Genomic DNA, 25,329 nt, shown 5'->3' with positions numbered 1-25,329 from the left:
GGGACGCTCATTTGAAACTGAGATGTGAAGGAATTTTTTCTGAGGGTAGTGAATGTCTGAAATTCTCTACCCTAGAGAGTTGTGGAGGCTAGATCACTGAAAGTATTTAAAGAGGAGGTAGATATATTTTTGAAATATCGGGGAGTTGAGGGCTATGAAGAGCTGGCATGAAAGAGGAGTTCAGGCCTGGGGTAAATCAGCCATGATCTTATTGAATGGCAGGGCAGGCTTGAGGGGCCAAATGGCCTAATCCAGCTCCTATTTCTTATTTGCCTTCCCAGTTGCTTGCTGTACCTGCATGCTAACTTTGTGTTCCTTGTATAAGTACGTCCAAGTCTCTCTGAACATCTACATTTACAAGCTTCATGTTTTTAAAAAAAAAATCTGCTTTTCCACTCATGACCAAAGTGAATAATTTCACACTTCTCCACATAATACTGCATCTGCCATCATGTTGCTCATTCACTTAATCTGCTGTATCTGTTTGCAGCCGCCTTGTGTCCTTCGCACAGCTTGCATGTCCATCGAACTTTGTATTGTCGGTGGAAATAGAGAACGTCAAGGTGATGCTCTTAAAGTTGGAGAAAGTGAATCTGTGCTCCATTATTTATATTTTTAAAATCTAACTGCAAACCAAATGACCAAAGTGCTTCCATTATGGCGAGGATGTAATTTTTCGAAATTGCATTGTTCATATGGAATATCACTTGAAAGCAGTGCATATTGGAGATTTGGGCCTGTGTTTTATATCTAATTTCCAAGCTCTAGTTTAAAATTGTTTGCAGGAATGTGCCTGAACTGCCAAATGTCTTTTTGCTTGTTCTCAAGTTATAAGCAATGCTGGCTGGGCCCTCTCTAATACCACTGTAGGTGTACCTATACCAGATGTACTGCAGCAGTTTAAGCAGTGTAACCACTACACTGCTGCCTTCTCAAGGGCAATTAGGGATGGGCAATAAATGGTGGCTTTACCAGCAATGCTCCCATCCCAAGAAAGAATTAAAATAAATATTGGGCAATATTTTATCTCCGTGTAATATTCAAAATCAATTCCCCTAAGTTCTATTTGGATTCTTAAGATTTGTGCATTGACATTTAGGGTGTACTGTAGGATATCTGGAAGTCAGATTTTTATTGCTTTTGAGTGTTCGTACTCATCAAATACCAGCACTGGGAAACTTTCACTCAGTGACAACATCAGCCACTCCTTTTACAGTAACCGCCAAGATACCTTATTCCTAAATTGAGCAAAGCACTGTCTCATAAACATTTTCTGCACAAGTCATTTTTATTTTTTACCTGAATGTTGAATTGTGTGTGAGCTTGAGCTTTGGTTCTACACCTACTTTGAACAGTGTTCAAGGGCTGCACAAGCTCATTTCAGCCATCAGAAAGGATAGAACAAAACTATCAGATTCGATTAGATTTGAACCCAGGCCCCAGAGGTGAAAGAATAGTGCACTTGAGTGCACCAACCCCTTGCACATTATATTTCCTGATCTGTGGTGATTTTGAAGAAATATGTGCACGCAAGTCTTGGCGTTCTAATATTTTTATGGTAGGTTTAGCAGTTCTGCCTTCAATAAAATAAAAAAAATACTGTGGATGTTTGAAATCTGAAATAAAACAGTGCTGGAATTACGCAACAGGCCTATCAGCACACGTGGAGAGACGTTCTGAAAAAGAGTCAATATTCAACTTGAAACATAATTCTTTCTCTCTCCACCGATGCTGCCAGACCTGCCGAGTATTTCCAGCACTTGTTTTTATTTCTGCCTTGAGTGATATTGTTGCCTTTGGAGTTGGAGAGATTTGCTTAAAGAAGTTTTTTCATCAGTACTGCTTGAGACTGTAGTAACGCAACAGTAACAAACAGTATCTGTTGCGGCACTGATGGACATCTTTCTTGGCTCCGTGCAGGTTGAGTGCAGAACTTTCCTGTAGAAGTTAGTCAGCAATGCAGTTCCTCAATTGTGGGCATGAATGAACCTCACTCAACCATCAGGAAAGATCCATTGCCCAGAAATTGAAGTTTCAAATTGTGATTTTCAAACAATCCTCCATTCCACATTGCTCATTTTTGAATTTTATCTTAATTATCTTTCTGGACATTTCCTTTAAGTATAGCTCAGTTTACACTCATTTTTAGACTTTGATATCTCTCTCTCTCTATTTCCCTTTCCTACAGTGTAAGATGCATATTAAAGAAGCGCAGTTTCAGGCTAAATGTGGTACTGTGACTTGGTGATATCTGCCATGCCCTTTAGCATCATAATTTCACGGTTAACTGCAGCCATTCCAAACTATTCGGTCATAGTTTGGGTTCAGATCCTTGTTGAACTTGAAATGTACACCCAGGGCAGGATTTACGTCCCACAGACAGGCGTGTGCCCGACATAGTCAGGCATAAAATCATGCATGATGATGTTGGGCAAGTGTCCTGGCGTCATTGCGCAGTCTTGCGATCTTCCGGTCAATGGGAACACGCAAGAGTCGGCAGTGTATCCGCCAACAATTAGGCCTATTAAGGTAATTAATTTATATTTTTTTGTTGCCTGTCCAACTGTTCAGTTGGCGGGTGGGCGAATCGGCCAGATGGCCTTTGGATTTTTTATGAAACCTCGTCCGCAGGCAGGATGAGGTTTCCAGAAGTAATTAAAATAAAATTTTTAAACATCACCTTAAATATGCCCCTCTTCATGTGACTGAGTCACATGTGGGGACATTTGCGCCTCGTTTTTAAAATGTTTATTTTTGTGTTCACAATTCTTCAGCTCCCTGAGGCAGCTCTGTGCCCTCGGGGAGCTTTCAGCGGGTGTACCCCCGCACACGCGCAGACTTCAGCTCTTGCACTCTTCCCGCCCCCACCCCAGAAGCGTTAAGTTCCTCAGTGCGCGTTTCATGCTGGCTGGCCATTAATCCAGACCCAGCGCAATGTGACTGGCTCTTAACTGGCCTAGCAAGCCATTCGGTTGTATCCGGCCAGACGGACCACCCGGCATTGACCTAGGCACCAGAAACGACAACCCAGCACTGTTGACCCTGCTAACACCTGGGGGCCTGTGCCAAAATTGGAGAACCTAGTCATAGTCACGGAATCATACCTCACAGATCATGTCCCAGACAACACAATCACCATTCCTTTCTCTCTCTATTCTCCCCACCTGCAGAACAGACCCAGCTGAGGTAGCGGCACAGTGGTATACAGTTGGGAGGAAGCTGCCATGAGAGTCCTCAACATCGATTCTGGACCCCATGAAGTCTCATGGCATCAGGTCAAACATGGGCAAGGAAACCTACTAATTATCATGTCTCATCCCTTCCACACCACCACCAACCCCCCGTCCCCACATCCTCAGTTGATGAATCAGTACTCTTCCATGTTGAACTTGGAAGCACTCAGGGTCTCAAGGATGCAGAGTGTATTCTGGGTGGCGGACTTCAATGTCTATCACCAAGAGTGGCTCAATAGCACCACCACAGACCGAGCTGGCCAAATCGTAAAGGACATAACTGCTAGACTGGGTCAGCAGTAGGTGGTGAGGGAACCAACAAGAGGGAAAAGTATACTTGACCTCATCCTCACCATCCTGCCTGCCGCAGATGCATCTGTCCATGACAGTATCGGTAGAAGTGACCATCAGGCAGTCATTGTGGAGACGAAGTCCCACCTTCACATTGAGGATACCCTCCATCGTGTTGTGTGGCACTACCACCGTGCTAAATGGGATAAAGTTTGAACAGATCTAGCAGCTCAAGACTAGGCATCCATGAGGCGCCGTGGGCCATCAGCAGCACTAGAACTGCACTCAACCACAATCTGTAACCTCACCGGCCTGGCATATCCCCCATTCTACCATTTTCACTAAGCCAGTGGAACAACCCTGGTTCAATGAAGAGTACAGGAGGGCATGCCAGGAGCAGCACCAGGCATACCTAAAAATGAGGTGTCAACCTGGTGAAGCTACAATACAGGACTACTTACGTGCCAAAAAGCATAAGCAGCAAGTGATAGAGCCGAGCGATTCCACAACCAATAGATCAGTTCTAAGCTCTGCAGTCTTGCCACATCCAGTCGTGAGTGGTGGTGGCCAATTAAACAACTTACTTGGGGAGGAGGCTCCACAAATATCCCCATCGTCAATGATGCAGGAGCCCAGCACATCAGTACAAAAGATAAGGCTGAAGCATTCGCAACAATCTTCAGCCAGAAGTGCTGAGTAGATGATCCATCTCAGCCTCCTCTGGGGATCCCCAGCATCACAGATGTCAGCCTTCAGCCAATTTGATTCACTCCACGTGATATCAAGAAATGGCTGAAGGCACTGGATAGTGCAAAGGCCTTGACAATATTCTGGCAATAGTACTGAAGACTTGTGCTCCAGAATTCGCTGCGCCCTGAGCCATGTTGTTCAAGTACAGCTATAACACTGGCATCTACCCGGCAATTTGGAAAACTTCCTGTACACACAAAGCAGGACAAATCCAACACGGCCAATTACCGCCCCATCAGTCTGCTCTCAATCATCAGTAAAGTGATGGAAGGGATCATCAAGTGACACTTGCTTAGCAATAACCTGCTTACCGATGCTCAGTTTGTGTTCCACCAGGGCCACTCAGCTCCTGACCTCATTACAGCCTTGGTTCAAACATGGACAAAAGAGCTGAACTCCCGAGGTGAGGTGAGAGTGGCTGCCCTAGACTTCAAGGCAGCATTTGACTGAGTGTGACATCAAGGAGCCCTAGCAAAAGTGAAGTCAATGAGAATCATGGGGAAAACTCTCTGCTGGTTGGAGTCATACCTAGCATAAAGGAAGATGGTTGTGGGCATTGGAGGTCAGTCATCTCTGCTTCAGTACATCACTGCAGGAGTTCCTCAGGGTGGTGTCCTAGGCCCAATCATCTTCAGCTGCTTCATCAATGACCTTCCTTCTATCATAAGGTCAGAATTGGGGATATTCGCTGATGATTGCACAATGTTCAGCGCCATTGGCAACTCAGATACTGAAGCAGTGCACGTACAAATGCAAATGACCACCTCCAACAAAGGCGAGCCTAACCATCGCCCCTTGACAGTCAATTGCATTATCATCACAGAATCCCCCACTATCAACACCAAGGGTTACGATTGACCAGAAACTGAATTGGACTCACTACATAAGTAATGTGGCTGCAAGTGCAGGTCAGAAGCTAGGAATCCTGTGGCCAGTAGCTCACTACCTGACTCCCCAAAGCCTGTCCACCATCTACAAGGCATAAGTCAGGAGTGTAGTGGAATACTCTCCACTTGCCTAGATCAATGCAACTCCAACAACACTCGAAGCTCGATACCATTCAGGACAAAACAGCCCACTTGATTGGTACCCCATCCACAAACATTCTCTCACTCCACCACTGATGAACAGTGGCAGCAGTGTGTACCATCTACAAGATGCACTGCAGAAACTCACCAAGGCTCCTTAGGCAGCACCTTCCAAACCCATGATCAATACCACCTTGAAGGGCAAGGGCAGCAGATACATGGGAACACCACCACCTGGAAGTTCCCCTCCAAGCCACTCACCATCCCGACTTGGAAATATATCGCTGTTCCTTCACTGTTGCTGGGTCAAAATCCTGGAACTCCCTTCCTAACAGCACTGTGGGTGTACCTACAGCAAATGGAATGCAGTGGTTCAAAAAGGCAGCTCGCTACCACCTTCTCGGGCAATTAGGGGTGGGCAATAAATGCTGGCCTAGCCAATGACGCCCACATCCTGTAAATGAATGAAAAGTAACCTCTTGCCTCCTCCAACCCTACAAGCCTTCAAGGTCTCTGCACGCCTCCAATTCTGGCCTCCTGAGATCCATGATTTTAACTGCTCCACTGCTTGAATGTGGTTTTAGCCCCCTCAATTTCCCCTCAAATTCTCTGCCCCTCTACATCTCTTCCCCCTTTTTAAGATGTTCCTTTAAAACCTATCTCATTTTATCAAGCTTTTTGTCATCTGGTTTATTCTGTGCCTTGGTGTCCAACAACAATAACTTGATTTGTTTTTTTTTTTATTTTCTCAGTTTGATAACGATATTTTGAACATTTCAAAATGTTGTGGATAATAATTGATCAGCTATAATTAAAATGATGGTCCAAGTGGACATTTGGTACTTGGCCTAAGTAACTTCAAAAAAATTTTGTGTGATATCGAAGTGGAATTGTGATCATTGGTAGACTATTAGTTATTGATTTTAGCTTATTTGTGTAGAGAACACCCTGGGTTACAAAAACAGAGAGAAAAGGAAAATATGCATTTCAGTCAAGTGGGAGCTGGGCCAAATGTTCTGATGCTGTTGTGACCCTGAGCATGTTTGTTCAGCAATCTTGGGAATGATTACTGGTTGGTACTGGGGACCCAATTGTTGCAGTGTACAAAGGTTGCATAGAGAAGAAGAAACAATATGGTAGTAACCAATGTATGTTAGTGGTTATTTTAATGGCTGCAATGTGACCTTCAGTGTTGGCCTTTCAAATATGACCCTCATAGAAGTATGCTTGTCATCTATTTAGACATTTCAAAATTCCTTTCCATCCTTGGATATATTGATGGAGTTACAATTGTTTAATATAACAGTGGCTTGGTAATTAGGAATCTATTGATTGTATTATATGAAAGCATTGGATAGACATTGATTTTAGAGAGACAGTGATGTAGAATGCAGAATTAGGTTAACATATTGACTATATCAGATTTACAAATACAATTTGCATTTATATAGCACATTTAACAGACTAAAACATCCTAAGGTCATTCAAAAGGCATATTATCGGACCTAATTTGACTGAGTTACATAAGGAGAGATTAGGATAGGTGACCAAAATATTGGTCACCAGAGGTACGTTTATAGAGTGCCTTAAATTGGAATAATTAGTGCCTGTTGATGGCTTCAAATAGCAACTTTTTGCTATTTCCTAAACTCTAGTGATAGCTGAATGTGTTCCCTGAGTTAGACTGAAATTTGAAACTTGTTCACTAGTGTCATGTCCCATAGTATTATGAAATTTCAGTCAATGTATTTTAAACTGGACACAGACTATTTAAAATGATGGCTGCAAATCATGTGACCATTAGCATTTTGAGCTTCTAAGTGTCATGTGACTATCTAATTAAATATGGATATTTACAACCATCTGGGGAATTCACACAACCTTTTGTTTAAGGATGGATCAATACAAGGACTATAGAATTCCAGTCAACCTGAGTCTCTTTCACGCTTGACAAAAAAGAACATCAAAACTCAATGTGTGTAAGACGGATATGAATGGATCCTATCAACCTTCAATTGTATTATGATGGTTTCCCTCATCCAAACTAGGCTGGGCGAATCTGAAGATGTCAGATGAAAACACAAGATGATTGGAATCAATATACATACCACCCTTTATTTGGAATAAGGACTTTGAACTTGTGGAAGTCACAAGATGAAACCATTTTGTGGTCTGCTTTAAAAACCAGCAAGAAGCTGCCTCCAGACAGTGTGTTCCATCAAAGTGCCTGCAAGGCATCCTAGCAGCTAAGTTAGTAAAAAAATCAATACCTTGAAAGTAGAAGATCCTAACAGAGAGAGAAGGTCTCTACAACTTGTTCCAGTTAAAGTTCTACTTGAGAACCAACCTCTTAAAAATTCACCTACGAGAAACTTCAGTCTCCTGAAAATCCATCACTTTACAAGACATTAATTTCAACTTTCAAGCATCAACTGCATCTAAGAAACTACAGCTTGCCATTAAAGATACTGAGAAAATTATAAGCTGTAATCGTATATTACTTTCATCTGTATCTAATCTTTGCATGTATCATAATGTGAGAGTGGAATATTACATTAAATTTGGGGTAAGTGTGATAATAAACAACGTTCTTTATTTTTAAACTCTCAAACAGCTTGCCTCTGGAATTATTCAATTGGGGGACACACTCCAAGGGTAAGAGAAAACACAGCTCTTAAATGCAAATATGCAGATCATGAGCAGTAAAAGGAAACATACAAATTCTGTCCGTGACACTAGTTTGAATTTAATTGTATATTTTATAAAATAAATCACAATTCCTACTTGTTGTTTACACTGGAGTTGGAACCAGTGCCTTTTAAAAGTGATACTGAATGGATAAATGCATGTACTGGTATGATACTTGAATGTGGGCAGAATGTGTCTGTGCTGAATTAATTAAATCTCAGTGGTAGGAGCACTGCATTTGCCTCGGGTTCCTGGGCTAGGAGAGGGGAAAGAAGCAAAACGATTGATGTTTCGGATCATTATCCAGTGATGTTGTTAGAATGTGCATGTGTTTGAAAATTGGATAAGGAAAGAATTAGCATCAGATGTGATGCCCCATTCCCCACACTTGGGCCTGAATCTTTTGTTCCCGCACACCGACATGTAAAATGACACTTGGTGAAGTCAGGCGTGTGTCCTGATGTCACCGCGCGTCATTCTGATCTTTAGGTCAGTAGGTACACACTGGAGTTGGCTGCGCGCCCACCGACCTGTCAAAGGCCTGTTAAGGCCATTAATTACCTCATTAAAGTGACTGTCAGGGCTGCTCATCCAACCTTAATGTTGGCGGGAGGGCGAAAAGCCCAGGCGGCCTTCAAATTTCTCATGAAGCCTCATCCATGGGCGGGATGAGGTTTCATGAAGGGTTTATAAATTAAAGTACATAAATATGACCCAGCTCATGTGACACTGTCACATGAGGGGACATGTCTGAGTATTTTTTTTCTTCTTGGCAATGTTTTGTTAAATTAATCTCTCGGCACGGAGATTTCTGCGCTCTTTCGCTCACGTGAAAATTCTCCCCTTTAGTCTTGGTTCACACATGAAAGATTGTCACATGAGATACAGTGAAGAGATTGGCACCCATAGAATCGCAGAACCATTGTATCCTGTTGATTCATACATACATACAGATATTGGTTTTCCCTTGGTTTCCAAATAAAAGAAAATGAAACAAATACTTTTTGAGAGAACAGAAAATGTTTCTTGAGAGATTTATTTTTCACACGGATGAAGCATTTTACGACTGAAGGCTGCTGTTTGCATTAATCAGGTCCTTATGGGCTAAATAATAGAAATTTATCACTAGGATCTTCAGAAAAAATCTGCCAGTGATTTAATTAGAAAAAGGTGTTGAGCTCAGCTGTAGGATAAAGTGAGTTGGGGCATTCATGTGTCCAATATAATATTTAAAGTAATGGTGAAATTATATACACGATAAATTGATAGAAATAGACTTATTGATGGTGATCAGACTTTTGGTTGAATATAGGCAGAAATATGTCTAAATTCCCGCCTGAACAGTCATTTGAAATAGAATTCTCCAGAGAGAATGGTTAACTGCAGTACTCCAATTTTTAGGAGTACTGGATAGATAGATTACCAGTTCCTGATGTGCCAAGTAATGTTTGATATTTCACCTGAAATTTGGCCAATTACAAATATGGGGAGAGACAAAAGGGAATATGATGGGTGCAAGGCAGTTTTAAAAGAAGAAAATTAATTTGAGTAATTGTATAGTTAGAACCATAGAAAAGTTACGACACAGAGACCATTCAGGCCATCGTGTCTGTACTAGCTGAACAAACTAGCTGCCCATTCTAATTCCACCTTTCAGCAACCAGTCTGTAGCCTTGCAGGTTACAACACCTTGGGTGTAGATCCAGGTACCTTTTTTAAGTTAGTTGAGGGTTTCTACCTCAACCACCAATCTGGGCAGTGAATTCTAAACTCCTACCACCCTCTGGGAGTATTAAGTTAATATTAATATAAAGTTCTGAGTATTAGGACTTTAAATAGGTTTTGTTTGTTCATTGTGATGCCCCAGGACTTTATAGCCCTTGTTGTCAAGTGTTCTTTTAGCATTATTACTATAGCCAATGCAGTCATTCATATAGCCAATGCAGTCATTCATATAGCCAATGCAGTCATTCATATAGCCAATGCAGTCATTCATATAGCCAATGCAGTCATTCATATAGCCAATGCAGTCATTCATATAGCCAATGCAGTCATTCATATAGCCAATGCAGTCATTCATATAGCCAATGCAGTCATTCATATAGCCAATGCAGTCATTCATATAGCCAATGCAGTCATTCATATAGCCAATGCAGTCATTCATATAGCCAATGCAGTCATTCATATAGCCAATGCAGTCATTCATATAGCCAATGCAGTCATTCATATAGCCAATGCAGTCATTCATATAGCCAATGCAGTCATTCATATAGCCAATGCAGTCATTCATATAGCCAATGCAGTCATTCATATAGCCAATGCAGTCATTCATATAGCCAATGCAGTCATTCATATAGCCAATGATGCACTGTACAGGAAATGGCCATGGCTGCCACACTGGAGAAATTTATGTCTCAAGTCACATCTAAGCTGGGTGTCAGTGGAGATATAGACATTAACACAATCCATATGCAGAGTAGCTATAATATTTTAGCTCTTACTTGTATTTTTCGATAAATTCTTTATAGTCCCTCCATGGCCTCACCCCTTCCTATCCCTGTAATCTCCTCCAGCCCAACAAGTGTCAGATATCTGCATTCCTCATTCTGAGCATCCTCAATTTTAATGACTCTACCATTGTTGACTGTGTCTTCAGTTGCCTAGGCCCTTCTGCCTTGCTCTCCTCCTTTTAAGATGCTCCTTAAAACCTACCTCCTCAACCAAGATTTTTGTTATTTGACCTAATATCTCCTTAATTGGCTCCGTGTCAAATTTTTAAACCCTTTTGTTTTACTTATAATGTGATTAGACACGGGGAAAGATTTGGTGTTTAACTGATGGTCAAGAATCATCCAATCGGATCACAAAGTGTCTATTTGCTTTCCAATTAACGTGGGAAAGTGATGCATGACAGGTGTAGGCATGTTGGGTGCAAGGTGACAGAGGTGTGCGGATGGGGTGGTTGCAGGGAGGAGGCCATGTGATGATGCTTTCAGGAATATGGCCAACCAGAGATGACGACCCTAATGTCAACTGCAATTTAACTTCGGATGATGCGGTTTCTTAACATTTCTTAAAACATGAAAATGAGAGTTTACCATGCTCCTAGGCAATTCAGTGGATTATCTTTGGGCTTATGATCACAGCAAGCAGCTGACAGTGTAATAAGCCTTTACTAATGTTTAAAAAGTTAAAATTTGGATGCATATGAGCAGAGCTATATGCCTGCATCTAAATGCACAGGTTCAGGTTTACACATTGCATAAGCACAGCAGTATAAGTGGACAGGTATAACTTCGTACTACCACCGTCAACATCTCTTTATCCTTTTGTCTGACATCTTTGGCAATCTCTTCTTTACCTCCACCTATCATTGGCCCTCTATCCAGCTCTACCTGTCCCACCCGCCTCAACCAGCTTATATTTCACCTCATTTCTCTATTTCCTCAGTTCTGATGAAGAGTCATACGGACTCGAAACGTTAACTGTATTCCTCTCCGCAGATGCTGTCAGACCTGAGTTTTTCCAGCTATTTTTATTTTTGTTTCAGATTTCCGGCATCCACAGTATTTTGCTTTTGACTTCGTACTATCTGTTTGCACTACCCTAAAAACAGTTACTGGTGTTAAACCAGTCAAATTAAACAGTGTGATGGCCCTATCTTATCCCTCAACTTTATTGAATGTTCGTTCTTCTCATTCGTGCAATCTTTGGCAGCTGTTGCAATTTGTTGCTAAATGCCAAATTACTTAGATTGCTGTGTTGATTTCTGAATTCCCTCTGAATGTTGTTTTCTAATTAACATATGCTCTGTCCATTTAATACCACCAAAATTAGTGTTTGTTTTAATTGGCTCGGTTTAAGTTGTCAAGAGGACATCTGTGAGGCTCCATTGACTTTCCAAATATACTGTGACTAGAATGAAGTTCCACAGTAGAGCAACTTGAGTCAGCATTAAGATTGTCCAAAACAGTGAGGTCAATGCCACTGCCTAAGTGCAAGAGTTGATCTTTACCCGGTCTTACAATTATGAAAAAACCTGGCTACAATTCGGAGTTTCATTTTAAACAAAAATGTGATTAATAGATTTTTGGCTTCTCAGGGAATTCAGGGCTATGGGGAGCAAGGAGGAAAGTGGAGTTGAGGCAGAAGATCAGCCATGATCGTATTGAATGGCGGAGCGGGCTTGACAGACTATATATTTCACGTTACTGAAGTTAAGCCCCATATCTGTACCTCCTAATAAGTGTACATAAAATGAATAGGAATACTTTGTTCATAACCTTCTTGCTACTGTACATTGCTATGTAGGTCTTTGACTTGTTTTGCAAAGATGTTTTCCCATTTAATTTGTAAGTAATAAGAATTTAGTCTGTAGAATGCTTCAATTGTTTCACTTTAATAATCCTTTATGAAGCCATGGTTGTATTGAAGCTTACCATTTATGATGTTTTGGGGACAGAACTATATTGTGCTATCAACAGGAAGCCTTATTTAATCATAACACCAAAAAAAGAAAATATTAAGGGTGAAACATTCAGTAGATACTCAAAACATTCTACAAGTACAAGTTTGTTCTACTTTACTGAATGAATCCACACAATAGTGTTTAGGGCAGTGACAACATTTAGAACATCTGCTCTTAGGGAGTCATCTTTTTCACATCCTATTTGTATATAATTTATGCAACAGTAGTTTTTAGCCCTATCATGATGTAAGTAGCAGAGGCATGAAAGAATAGCCTGGGGATGATTTGTACTTTGATTTTTCTTCCTCTGTGTCTTTGTGCAAGTCTGTTTCAAAGCCTGTGAACACTTATGGGTAATCACATGGCAAAGATTGTGAATTTTTAATATAGAAATTTCAGCTAAGGAATTTTATAAAATGAATATATTTCCCAGCAGACAGACCAAAATTGACCTGAAAACCTCATGACATTATCTTTGTTACTTTTGAGCACTGACGGTAGGCAGCCCTGGAGTAAGGAGTTTGACTGTGTAGTCATAGTTTGGTATGGAAGGAGATTGGATTTGGTTGCTGGTTTGCTGTGCTTCAGGAATACTGAAATATATTGTGGCTGCACTAATGCTGCTTTTATGTTGTCCTTTTTAAATTCTTATTGCGTGAGTACGTCTTAGGGTCTTGGGTTTGCTTCCAGTTTATGGAAAATGGATTTAGTTGCATGAACACTGTGTGGTACATACACAGTTTTTTCAAGACAACAAGCACAAGGGTCAAATTCTAAAGTGAATCTGTTGCTTGTTTTCAAACTGAGCCCAGAGAACAAAAATATCCCTGGAGTCCAGACTTACTTTATATAGCTGCACGACAGTTCCAACTTTTCTCAATCTGGAAAAGTTCAGTTACATCCTAGAGCAGTGTCAGGAGAAAACAAAGTCTACGGTTTTATTTAAGTCAGTTTTGAATAATCAAATATTTGGTTACAATAATCTTATTTATTTCAACACTCATTTATTTTGACATGGAAAATAAAGATGCCGTGTATTTAAAACTCATCACCACAGCAGCAGGAACCAAAACCTTCTGATGGCTGACTTCTAATTTTCTGCAACACGAAAGCAAATTTACTGTGGATGCCGCAAATCAGAAATCAGAAAATGCTGGAAATGATCAGTAGGTCAGGCAGCATCCATGGAGAGAGAAACAGAGTTTATGTTTCAGGGTGATGACCATCATATGATATATTGTTAAAACTAACTCCTTTACCCCAAAGAGTGCCAGGCAGCCACTGCAGTTCTGCAATCAAAACTACTGGAATGCCAAATAAAAACATGATTTTTCATATTAATTCTACTTGAGGGGGCCATATCGCTAAAATCTTGTTTTAACTTTTCTTCCACAATTTTAGTAACATATATTTTGCCATGGAAAGTCAGCCATCTATTCTTTCAACCCATAAGTTTGCTAACTATGTATCTGGAATTAATCCCCACCTAACCCTTTCCCTAATAAAAAAAAATACATGAATTCCTAAAAAGCTGTATGGCTTTTTGTTATGCAACTCCTTCTATTTGGTGCTTCTGTAGTTCAGTCTTCTCCTACGACCTGAACTGCAGGGGTATCAAATGCATGTAAAAATAGAATTGGCACACTGTATAACAAAGATGGTAGAGTGGTGGAGCGTAAAGAGAAAGGTTTGTGAAACAATGATGAATAATGAAGTAATCATAAGCATAAAGGAGGCTGAGATTTGATAAAAGGCATACAGCAATCTGCAAGGGTCAATTCTAATAGAAATAGAGAAGACATTGAGGAGGAAATAAAAAGTTAAAATGTTACAATATGATGGAAAAAAATAAAATAGCGTCAAAGTATAATTAAGCAGAAAATGGTGTCTGTTTATTTCACAATCCTATTACCTTAAAGGCTAAAATTTTTATTGTACTGTGACATCCTTAACTGCTTACAGGTCCACGAATCATGTAGCAAGCAGAAGATCCAAATTCTCCATGTACATGAAAACATTAAAGATTGCTGTTAAGTTCTCCTCTCATTCTGTTGTTCTCTAAAGTAAGGTGTCAGAGTACGTGACCTTGTCTTGTATTTGCATTTGAGTAGTTCAGGAATCCGACTTCCACCGTCATTTAACTGGACTCTTCCCAGTAATTCTACATCTCTCCTGTAGCAAATAGACCAAAACTTAACATCGCTCTTCATCCACATGCATCCTCATCAAAGTAAAGCTCCAACATAAGCCACAGTCTTCACTATACAGCTCCATGTTCTTTGACAGCACGTCCCAAAGCCAAAATCCCTATCACCCAGAAGGACAAGGGCCGCAGATGCATGGGAACACCACCATCTGCAAATTCCCCTCTAAGTCGCACACCATCCTGACATCACCATTCCTTCACTGTCGCTGGGTCAAAATCCTGGATCTCCCTCCCTAACAGCAATGTGGGTGTACCTGCACCACATGGACAGCAGCAGTTCAAAGAGGAGTCTGGTTGGAATCATAGCTAGCACAAAGGAAGAGGGGTGGAGCTAGTTAAGCACTGTGGCTACAAGAGCAGGTCAGAGCTGGGGATTGTGCAGTGAGTAGCTCACCTCCTGATCCGCCAAAGCCTGTCCACTGTCTACAAGACACAAGTCAGGAGTGTGATGGAATATTCTCCACTTGCCTGCATCAGTGTGGCTCCAACAACACCATCCAGCGTTGGGAGTTTCGTTTTAAAGTTGCTTCGCAGCCGATGTGATATAGGGTCGTGAGAGGGTAATTTTGGAGCAGCCACTCCCCGACCCTTGTGGTTGCTGGCTGACCCTCTCGACCACTGGCCAATCCTCCTGATTGCTGGCCAACCCTCCTGGACCCTGACCCTCCTGGTCGCTGGCCGACTACTTCTCACCGGCCATCACTAGCTTGCTGCTTACCTTTGAGACCCTGCAACTCTAAGCTGCACTTCCTGCCTCTCGCCACTCACCTTCCGAGCCCTTACTCATAGTGGGGGTTCAGGAGAGCGAAGTGGGGAGCAGGAGGGTCAGCCAACAACTGGGAAGGGTTATCAGTGATGGGGAGGGTCAGGGAGCATGATGTTTGGGAAATGGGAGAGGCAAGGAGGGGAAGAGGCCTTGAACAGGAGGATTAGTGAGCAGGAGAGGCGGCGTGCGGGAGGTAAGGAGAAAGAGCTTGCATATATCTTCGAACTTTTAAAATAAACTTTAAAGTATATTTCATTTATGAATATGGGAATTTAGCAATGTATGGTATTTCAACTTAAGAGGTATAATGTTTTCATGTTTTTCTTTGAGGGGAAAGGTCCTACGGAATCTAACTACAGTTTTTACATTGGTTGTAATGGGAAAATCTGATTCACTTAACATCGTTTCAATAAAGTTGCACTTTTCAGGAATGCAACTATAATGTTAAGCAAGGAATTAGTGTTACTCCCACCCCCCAACAAGCGAATTATTTGCATGGACCGCCCATTCCAGGGCAGTTGTCAGCTTGCAGTTTGGCCAAGATCTTATGGAATATCTCATCGATCACCGTGTGATTTCTTTCAAAGGGTCCATTGCTGACAGGATTTTCAGCAGCTGCAGTGTTCATGACCACAATGTTCATATTTTCACATGTCTCTAAATTTGTCATTGGCAAATTCCACTGCCTCCCCCCCGCCACTCCCCATTGTCGGTCAGAAATTTAACCAGTGCTTGGCCAACATCCATTTTTCCATGACTTGATCTACAATTACTCTCCTTGTTCTTAACATGTATTTCAGTAGAAAGACTGAATCTGGTTGCCATGTCTGTAAGGTGTAAAATTAAAATGTTTGTCTTTGCCCCGCACCTTTATATCCAGGGCTACTACTTCATAAAATTGCGTGCCTGTGGGAAACTTGCAATAGAACATGGCTTCCTCCAATACTTTTTTACACATGTCATATTTTGCACTAATCTGCCCAGTGAGCCTTGTGCACTCATCAACCACACCTGCATCCTTCAGTAGGATTTGTAATCCGTGACGATGGTGAGCAAATTGTGTAACTTCAGGACGGATTTGTTTTTTCTCTGATTTTTATCATCTGATGCCATTAACACTGCATTAACATTCTGATTAGAAATGTCAGCTTTTGTTAAGGGGATGCAATGATGCCTCTAAGTTGAAAACTGCAGATCCACTGACTTTTTCCAAAAAAAAAACAATTGCATCCTGTTCCATGTCCAGTTTCATTTGAACCTTTCATGGAAGGCTTGCTCAGCAGCAAGGGTATCTCACTAGAGACTACATCAATAGTAAGAAAATGGCTTACTCCAGCTCTTTTGCATGGATCACCCAGTGGTGTAGTCAGAAATTTTGAGGCGCAGAAGCTCTAAGAAAATGTGTTGGCCATATCATTTCTACACCCTACTATTACGTGGTTTCTACACCCTACTATTACGTGGTTTTTCCTATTACGCAGTAGATTTAGAAATGATATTTTATTTTAGACCCCAAACGTCAGTAAAACTCTGCTTTTTAAGTGAAAAATGTTAGTGCCAGTAAGCATTTTATTTTGAACCATGCGGTATTTTTGAATCTTTAGTCTTTAGCAGAACTAGAATTTCAATATGCAACAGTTTAATTATTTAATTCAAACCCATTAAGAACATGAATCACAGAAATCTTTACTTCTGACTGGAGGATGGTTATATGCATTCCTTGATTTATTTGAATAATTTAGACCTGGGTGTACAGGGCACAATTTCAAAATTTGAAGATGATGCAACACTTGGAAGTATTGTGAACTATGAGGAGGTTAGTGATAGACTTCAAGAGAATATAGACAGGCTGGTGGAATGGGCAGACTTGTGGCAGATGAAGTTTAATGTAGAGAAGTGTGAAGTGAGACATGTTAGTCAGGAGAAAGGGGAGAGTGACAGAAAATAGAGGGTATAATTCTAAAGGAAATGTAGGAGCAGAGGGACCTGGGTGTATATGTGCATAAATCATTGAAGGTGGCAGGACAGGTTGAGAATGCAGTTAATAATCTGAACCCTGCATTTTATATATAGGGATGCAGAGTACAAAATCAAGTAAGTTATGAACCTTCGTAACAAACTGGTTCAGCCCCGACAGTAAGGATAAGAAGGTTTTAGGGTACAGAAAAGACTTACAAGTATGATGAGAGACTTCAGTTATGTGGATAGATTGGCAAAGCTGGGGCTGTTTTCCTTGGAGAAGAGAAGATTGAGAGGAGATTTGATGGGGGTTTCTGGGTAGCGTAAATAGGGAGGAGCTGTTCCCATCCGCAGAAGATCGAGAACCCTAAATTGATTAACAAAAGAACCAGAGGTGACATGAGGAAAAACTTCGATGCAGCAGTGATTTGGATCTGGAATGCGCCGCCTGAATGTGTAGTGGAGACAGAGTCAATTACGGTTTTCAAAAGGGAACTGGATAATTATCTGAAGGGAAGATTTTACAGGGCTACAACGAAAAGGTCGAGGAGTGGCACTAGCTGAGTTGCTATTGCAGAGAACTGACACAAATACAATGTACTGAATGGTCCCCTGTGCTGTAACCATTCTATGTTTCTGGTATAGATACATTCATGGATTCATGGAAGTTGATAAACACATGAGGAAGAAAGAAGCTGAGGGTTACCCTGATAATGTAATCAAGAACGGTGGGAGGTGGTTTGTGTGGAACAAAAGCACCAACATAGATGGGGTAGGCCGGACGGCCTGTTTCTGTGCTGTAAATTCCATGTAAAGCTGCCAGAAGCTTTCCTGCGCTCCCCCTCTCCCCTGGGTGCACGCATGTGCTGCTCCCACCCCCCCGGTCGGGTGCACGCACGCTCCCCCTCTCCTGCCCAGCCCCGATCTACCGCTCCGGCTGCCTCACACTCCTTGCTGCTCATCCAATCACAGGCTGGTTTCTCTCTGATAGACTCCTTGAGCCTATCAGCAGTAAATGCAGGGGAGGAATCAGCCTGTGATTGGATCTGAGCAACTTTACAGCATTTTTCACATCAGTCACTTGAAAGCCCAGGTTTGGTGGCCGCATTGAGTTTTCAAGCCTGCTTGAAATCAAAGGTGCCGGATGGCACTCTGGCAGCACTACTCCACTGGAATCACCATTCTTTTTAGTGACTTCAATGTATTGTCATCCCTGAACATGAAACAAGTAGTACTTTCACACTCCCTGACTTTATTCTTAGAAAAATATGCTTTATTTGTTAAATTTATAAAAGCACATTACATGGCTGTTCAAAGTTGTCATTACATAATGTGCAAACCCAAATCAGTTTCTTCCAATGCTGTGTGTTACTCACTTATGTTTACAAATACAGTTAATGTTTGCAATATTCATTACATACAGCCTGTATGGGTTTACCCAGTTTGTAGCCCCATTGTGCCTCTGTGACAGCTGCCCCGAATTTTACTATGTACGTCAGCATGTAGTCCTGGGCCTTGGAATGTGTCAATCGGCCATGGACAAGTCTTTGTGCTGGAAGCCCAGCGAGTTTCGGGCAGATCAAAGAGTGTCTTTTACTGAGTTGATGGGCCTCCAGATACAGTTGATGCTTATCTCGATATGCATCCCTGGGAACAGCCTGTATGCTTCAGACTTCCTCAGAGAATCCAATACACGATGTGTAGCAAAGTCACTTCTATAATTGCCACTTCTACAGTTTTTCCCTCAGCCTCTGCTAACCATAGAAACATATGTAGAACTGGCAGTAAGAGCATATGTTTCTGTTATAAACGCTATCAACAGCTGCTGTAACTGCAGTGTGTCTGGGAAACTTCAGCAGTTTTGCAGAAGAATGCTATTAAAATGAGGCTTTAAAAGGACGCATCTTGTACTGATTAAGACAGTGATATTTATAAGAATTAACTTTTGAGTGGTGCTGTAGTGAGGATATCAGTAGACATTGTGCACTTTTGTGGTTGCCTCGCTGTGGGAGGCAAGGAGAACAGTAACATAACAGGTTTAAGGACCTGCTTTTTCACTCATGCCTACGTTTAAATAAACTTCGGAATGGCAAGATGGAAATTCCTCTACTACTGGATTTGTCCTGTGTGAAATATATTTGGCCATTATCAACCCTGCTCTCAGTAGGTGTAGGCCCACAGCACAAAATTGCCAAAAACAATAATTTGGTAGTTTTATTAAGGAAGCCACGGGACAGCTGGTGCAGAAATGCTCCAATATTGCATTAGGAGCAGCTTTTCTAAGGTTGCTGTTGAGGAAAGTTGTTAGAGCAGAACAGAGGGAGCATTACGATACTGTGGCAGGAATACAGTAATCTGAAGGAAACAGGGCAGTGACGTAGAGGAATATTATGGCAGCAAATGCAGCCTTAAAAAATATTAGTATACAAGTCAATGTTAATAGTCAATGCGTGATGATACTTAAATATATGAAAAATAGTATAAATATTTAGTTGTATAGTTTTCTTAGTTTTATAAACTAGATGTTAAAAGAAAATGGCATTTGAAAAATAATTCAATACTTGGTGATATATTTTGTCTTTCTCATTACTTTGAAAAGATAAAACAAAATGCAGATCAGAGGTGAGAAAGACCATGGTGGATCTCAGACACTCTTTTCAGCCTGGATGACATTAGCAGTTGAGGAAAGTCAGGAACATCCAGTATCAATTACCTAACAATACCTCTGTAATTCTCCTTCAGTTGACATCCATGACTGAGAAGAATGCCAATCCATGTGAAAACTGTGGATTTAGTTGCAAATGGGGATCATCTGATTTCTGGTTTTGTGGTGAACTTGCACTTTTGCAGGAAGCATGTTTAAAAGGTACTATCCTGGGCAGTGAAGTGGAGTTTGGTGCTCTGAGTCAGATATAACGTCTTAGGCATGAATCAAATGGTTTCCATTGGCCATATCACAAAATGGCAGTCCTTGGATACGTCTGTAATGTTCCAATTGTACGCCCCTTAATGCTTAACCACTAAATATTTGGCATGGTGTGATGGTGAGAGAAGGAGTAATACTAGCATTGCCATTGACTTTCTGCTTATCTGCTGCTTTTGCTTTAGATTTTTCTCATCTGTTATTTGTCAACTTCATCTTCATCTCTGTTGTTGCTTGTGTGCTCCCAATGTCAGTTTGCAAAAAATGTGAATGGAGGTTGCCATTTACCTTAAAGAAGGGTGTCTAATAACTTTGCTGGCTTTCTCTCGTCTCAGTGGATAACTATATCAGAAATATTCCCAAACCCTTATGATCATTTAGAATATAAACACTCACCACTTGGCCTTGGAAAAATATAGAATTAATCAATGAATGAGATACGTTGGCGTCACCACCGCCAATGGATTGTAAACTACTGTGGACCAGGATTTTCAGGAGAGGGGAACAATAGGGATAAATTGGAGGAGAAAATGCAATCTGAAAAGTTGTACCTGTATACATTGACTGTTACTTTTTGGCTATTTAGACTCTTTATTTCTTCAATATTATGCAGGTCTAGGTTCTAGTACAATGTTGAAGAAATAAGTCTTGAGAACCAAAGAAGCTGCCCCTTCATTCTTACGAGATATATCAAGTTCATCAAAATATGCTGCATTCGTACATATCCTCACTGCTCTGGGGATTTATTTGCTGTGTGATAACTTTTAAAATGAAATATTATTTTCTGTTTCACTTCTGGTTTCTGCCTCTACCTTGAACATCCACAAACAACCCATCTAAGAATGGGAATGAATAGAGGGGTCCCACCAGTCATCACAGCACTTGATTGCCCACAATCCTTTTGCTTTAAACTGTGACAGTTCCCTGCTTTACTGCATGAAACCCATAATTTAGAACAACTAAGTTACAAATTCATTGCATTTTAATTTTGTCTTTTTTGTTTCTTTCCTCTTACAGACTTATATCGGAAGTGTAGTCATATCTGTAAACCCATACAGACAATTACCCATCTATACACCAGACAAAGTAGAAGAATATCGCAACAGAAATTTCTATGAGCTCAGTCCTCACATGTAAGTAAAGCAAAACTAAACAAACTACAGCTGACTCAAATCAAAGGACAGTGTATGGACCTAGCTGTTTACCTTGGATGAAAGGAAAAAAGAGGATGTGAATGCTTTATTCTTTTGTGTTTTATTAAGCCTGGTCTTCCTAGTTTAGTTGTAATTTGTTTAGGATATTGCAAGCATCCACCAAACTATTCCATCATTGACAAATTTTTCAATTCGCTGCTTGAGCCCTGAAAGGCTTCGGTCTAAATATGGCTTTTTTTTTGCTTTGTATTTGAGCCCATCTGCCCCTGCAACATCTGCTAATGCATTTTGTAACATAAACAGGGAAGAAGATAGTTCTTTGAGCATTTGTGTTCATGTGTGGACAGAGCTGGGAAAAGTGGGTGCTGCATGGTTATTCTATGGCAAATTGCTGCCTGGAACAAATATGATTTTAGTGATAAGTGGAAGTAAAAAAAAAACTGATGTTTCCTTTAGCTTCTATGAAGTTTATTTCAGTTTCTGATGAAATGGTTAACAATTTGTCTTTGGAAAGTGACGCTTGCGTACCAAGGAGGGCAGGATGTTTTAATTAAGAAAATATATTTTTTACTTCCACGGTGTACCTAAGGGAGTATTTAGAAAACATGCTTATAATTTTAGTATTTTCAAAATATTTTTCTAATACTTCTGTAGGCATCAGAAGGAGCATATAATTATTAGATAAAACCTTTTTTTATAAACATTAGTGATGGTTGTGTTAGATGAACAGACTTTCCTTTTAAAGTTGTTTTCACAGGAGCTACAAATCAGTGATTTACTAACTATTGTTATTTTCCAAATGCTGATGACTTTACACCTTCCAAATGTGATCTACAAAAACTCCACAGACATGGTTGTCATCAAGTTTGATGTCTGCCAAGGCATCTTTCAACTGTAACCACCCCTGATAGAATATCTCACTTCCATGTGTACCAAACACACTACTACACCTCAATCAAGCAGTCCCTCTCCATTTGCCAATCTAGATGGTAACCACTAGGAAACTATTCAACCATCAGGGCCTTGTGACTCAGCCTGATTCTGACCTGTTGACACGTATGCTGTGCAACGAGGGTCACAGGATAGAAATTGGGCTTCTTCTGGCCTGTGGGTGCTGAGCCCAGTTATAATGGTCCTGCCACCCCGGATGAAATCAGGTGAGAACAATGAATCAGAACAGCTCAATTATTGAGCCTTGGGGTTTCCCTGGAATGTCTGGTTCACAATCACGACAAGCAGCAAATACAGTATTCAAAATTGAAATAAGTCAAGTAAGGAAACGTGAAAAGGGATTTACTTGTACTTCTTTTCAATTTAGTATTCGCCGCTCACAATGCGATCTCCTCTAGACTGGGGGGAGACAAAACACTGATCGGGTGACCTCTTTGCGGAACACCTTTTAGTCAGTAAGCATGACCCTGAGCCGTTGTTTGTCATTTCAATTCTCCACCTTGCTCCCACTCTGACCTTTCTGTCCTTGGCCTGCTGCAGTGAAGCTTAACACAGCACCTCACCTTTGGCCTTGGTATTCTGCAGGCTTCTGGGCTCAACATTGAGTTCAATAACTTGAGATCATAACCTCTGCCTCCACTTTGTTTCATTTACTGGTTCAGTTTTTCCTTCTATGTTCCTTCACCTTTGCATTCGGAGGGCTGCTATGCAACCATTCATACCTCACCTGGATACATCTTTTGTTTCTTTACAATACCCATCTCGACTCCCTTTGGATTTTGTCCCAGGCAACCTTTAGTCATTTAATCTCTCCTGCCCTCCACCCTGTTACAGACATTCTCTTCTGTTCTTCTACCCCACCCTTGGCTCAAAACCTGTTACGTTTCTATTGTTGCTCAGTTCTGACGAAGGGTCATCGACTGAAATGTTGACTGTTTCCATAGATGCAGCCAGATTTGCTGAATGTTTCCAGTATTTTCCAGTATTTATTCCATATTTATAGCATCTACAGTATTTTGCTTGACGTGTCTGCCCTGCTAGTAGTGCACAGTAGCCACACTGGCTAACTGGCTCAATTCTTTAAACAAGCTTCTCAACAATCTAAAACACAGGTTTGTCATTCAACACATAGTTAAAGCCAATAATCTGCTAACTGTCTGTAATTCTGTCCACACTACTATGATGAGGAGGGGTTCAGATCTAGTCTAATTCCTTAGTATTGTAATGGCTGTTTACATTCCAGTCTTCAACTCATTGCCTTCGTTTTAAAGTGTATGGCCAGGATTTTACGACCCCTCCCGCCCAGCGGGATATTACGGTCCCACCGACCTGAATGGAGATTTAAATGGCTTGTTGCATCTGCTGGGGTTGGAGACACATCGTGGTGAGGCTGTAAAATCCTGGCCTATGTCTTTTCTTTTAGAAACTCCAAAAACTTGGAGCTAATAAACTTGGTGCTAATCGATGCTCAACATCTGAAACTCTGCAGCCGTCTTTCAGCTTTATTATCATATGATGGATGTCCATTTGAGCACCTAAACAAACTAATTGAACAGTTTTTGAAGTATAGAGGTTTTGTAAATATTTAAAATGGTGAAAGCTGCTTTAAAGTTAATCACCAGGAATTTCCATGGGGGTTAGATTGGCAGAATCCCCAGAGAAACAGCAGAAAAACGAAAAATGGCTGCCTGTACCATTTCCCCAGGATCCCCACAAGAAGTTATGGACGGAAAGTGGGGGAGCCTTGTGAACATTTGGGGCCAATGGTTTTTTTGGTTTCAGCCAGTTTTGTCCGTCACCCAATTTTCTCCCTCTTCTGAACTGATCATAAAATATAATAGAATAAATAAATCATTGATAGTCTGTTCAGTATTAAAAATGCTAATACAAGCAGTTTGATGCTGTCTGACAAGCAAAAGCAGTTGGGCCGGCTAACTTTCATATTATCCGAAATGTTCTGTCATTGGGAAAATTAAAACCGAGACAGCTGAACAGGGCTGAACTGAGGCAAATAGGATACTAAAAGCTGAATGTTTTACAATAATTGCAGTTATATTTCTATTCAAAGAATTTATATGGCAGTGTTAAGCCACGAGAACTATATTGTGTTGAACGTGTAAGATTTTCCTTCCTGCTCAAGATATTATTTTTTGTTGTAGTGTCAGAATAGGACTTTAGTTATATAAATGGACCTCTTCATCCAATGGATAATTTTTATAGTGATGTATTTTCCCTTTTGTTTCATTTCAACTTTCAACAATCTTTTGTTGATGCAGATTGCATATATGTTTATGCATTACATTATGTTTATAGATTACCTGCTTACCAAGGCAGACCTTAGTTATTGCTGTAATAAAAACAGAAAATGCTGAAAAAATTCAGGTCTGGCAGCATCTGTGGAGAAAGAAACAGAGTTAATGTTTCGAGTCTATATGACCTGTTCTTCAGAGCTAAAGAGAAGTAGAAATGTGATGGATTTTATACTGGGGCAATTCCCAGCTCTGCAAACCTGACCTGGGAAGAAGTGCCCTGGATGGTTGGATTTTCAGTCTAGCAAGGGGGAATGGATGTGAGCTAGACTCATCACCCTGGGAAACAGTTCAAAGGCAGCACAAAGGCTGTTGGATGCGGAGGTGGAATGGGCGAATAGGTGCTCTAGCACTGTGAAAAACAGAATATAACCAAAAAACACCCCTCTCATCCCCTCATCCCTCCATACACTCCCCAGGCCCCATCCATGCCAATGCTTGTCACCTCATGCCCCACTCACCTCTTGGCCCTTTGAGCCCTCCATGCCACCTCATGACCATCTACCTAACCTATGCACCTCATGTCTTCCATGCCACCTCATGCACTTCCACTGACCCCCTGGGCGCTCATACCATCCATGCCAACCCATGTCCCTCTACCCA

The 25,329-nt window shown here is 41.0% G+C and overlaps 1 protein-coding gene across 3 annotated transcripts in view; it reads left to right on the top strand.

The window, feature by feature from the left end:
- The window catches only part of myo1b (myosin IB), a 276,216-nt gene that overhangs the window by 19,776 nt on the left and 231,111 nt on the right, over positions 1-25,329 (top strand). For all 3 annotated transcript variants that reach the window (XM_078551859.1, XM_078551858.1, XM_078551857.1), the window contains exon 3: positions 21,330-21,445. In XM_078551859.1, coding sequence (XP_078407985.1) covers positions 21,330-21,445 — 116 coding nt within the window. The remainder of the gene's footprint in view (positions 1-21,329; positions 21,446-25,329) is intronic.

The sequence above is a fragment of the Cetorhinus maximus genome, chromosome 11, assembly GCF_964194155.1.
Source record: "Cetorhinus maximus chromosome 11, sCetMax3.hap1.1, whole genome shotgun sequence".
NCBI classification, from domain to species: domain Eukaryota; kingdom Metazoa; phylum Chordata; class Chondrichthyes; order Lamniformes; family Cetorhinidae; genus Cetorhinus; species Cetorhinus maximus.
The sequence above is the reverse complement of the archived record's forward strand: the minus strand, read 5'-3'. Positions and strand labels throughout refer to the sequence as shown.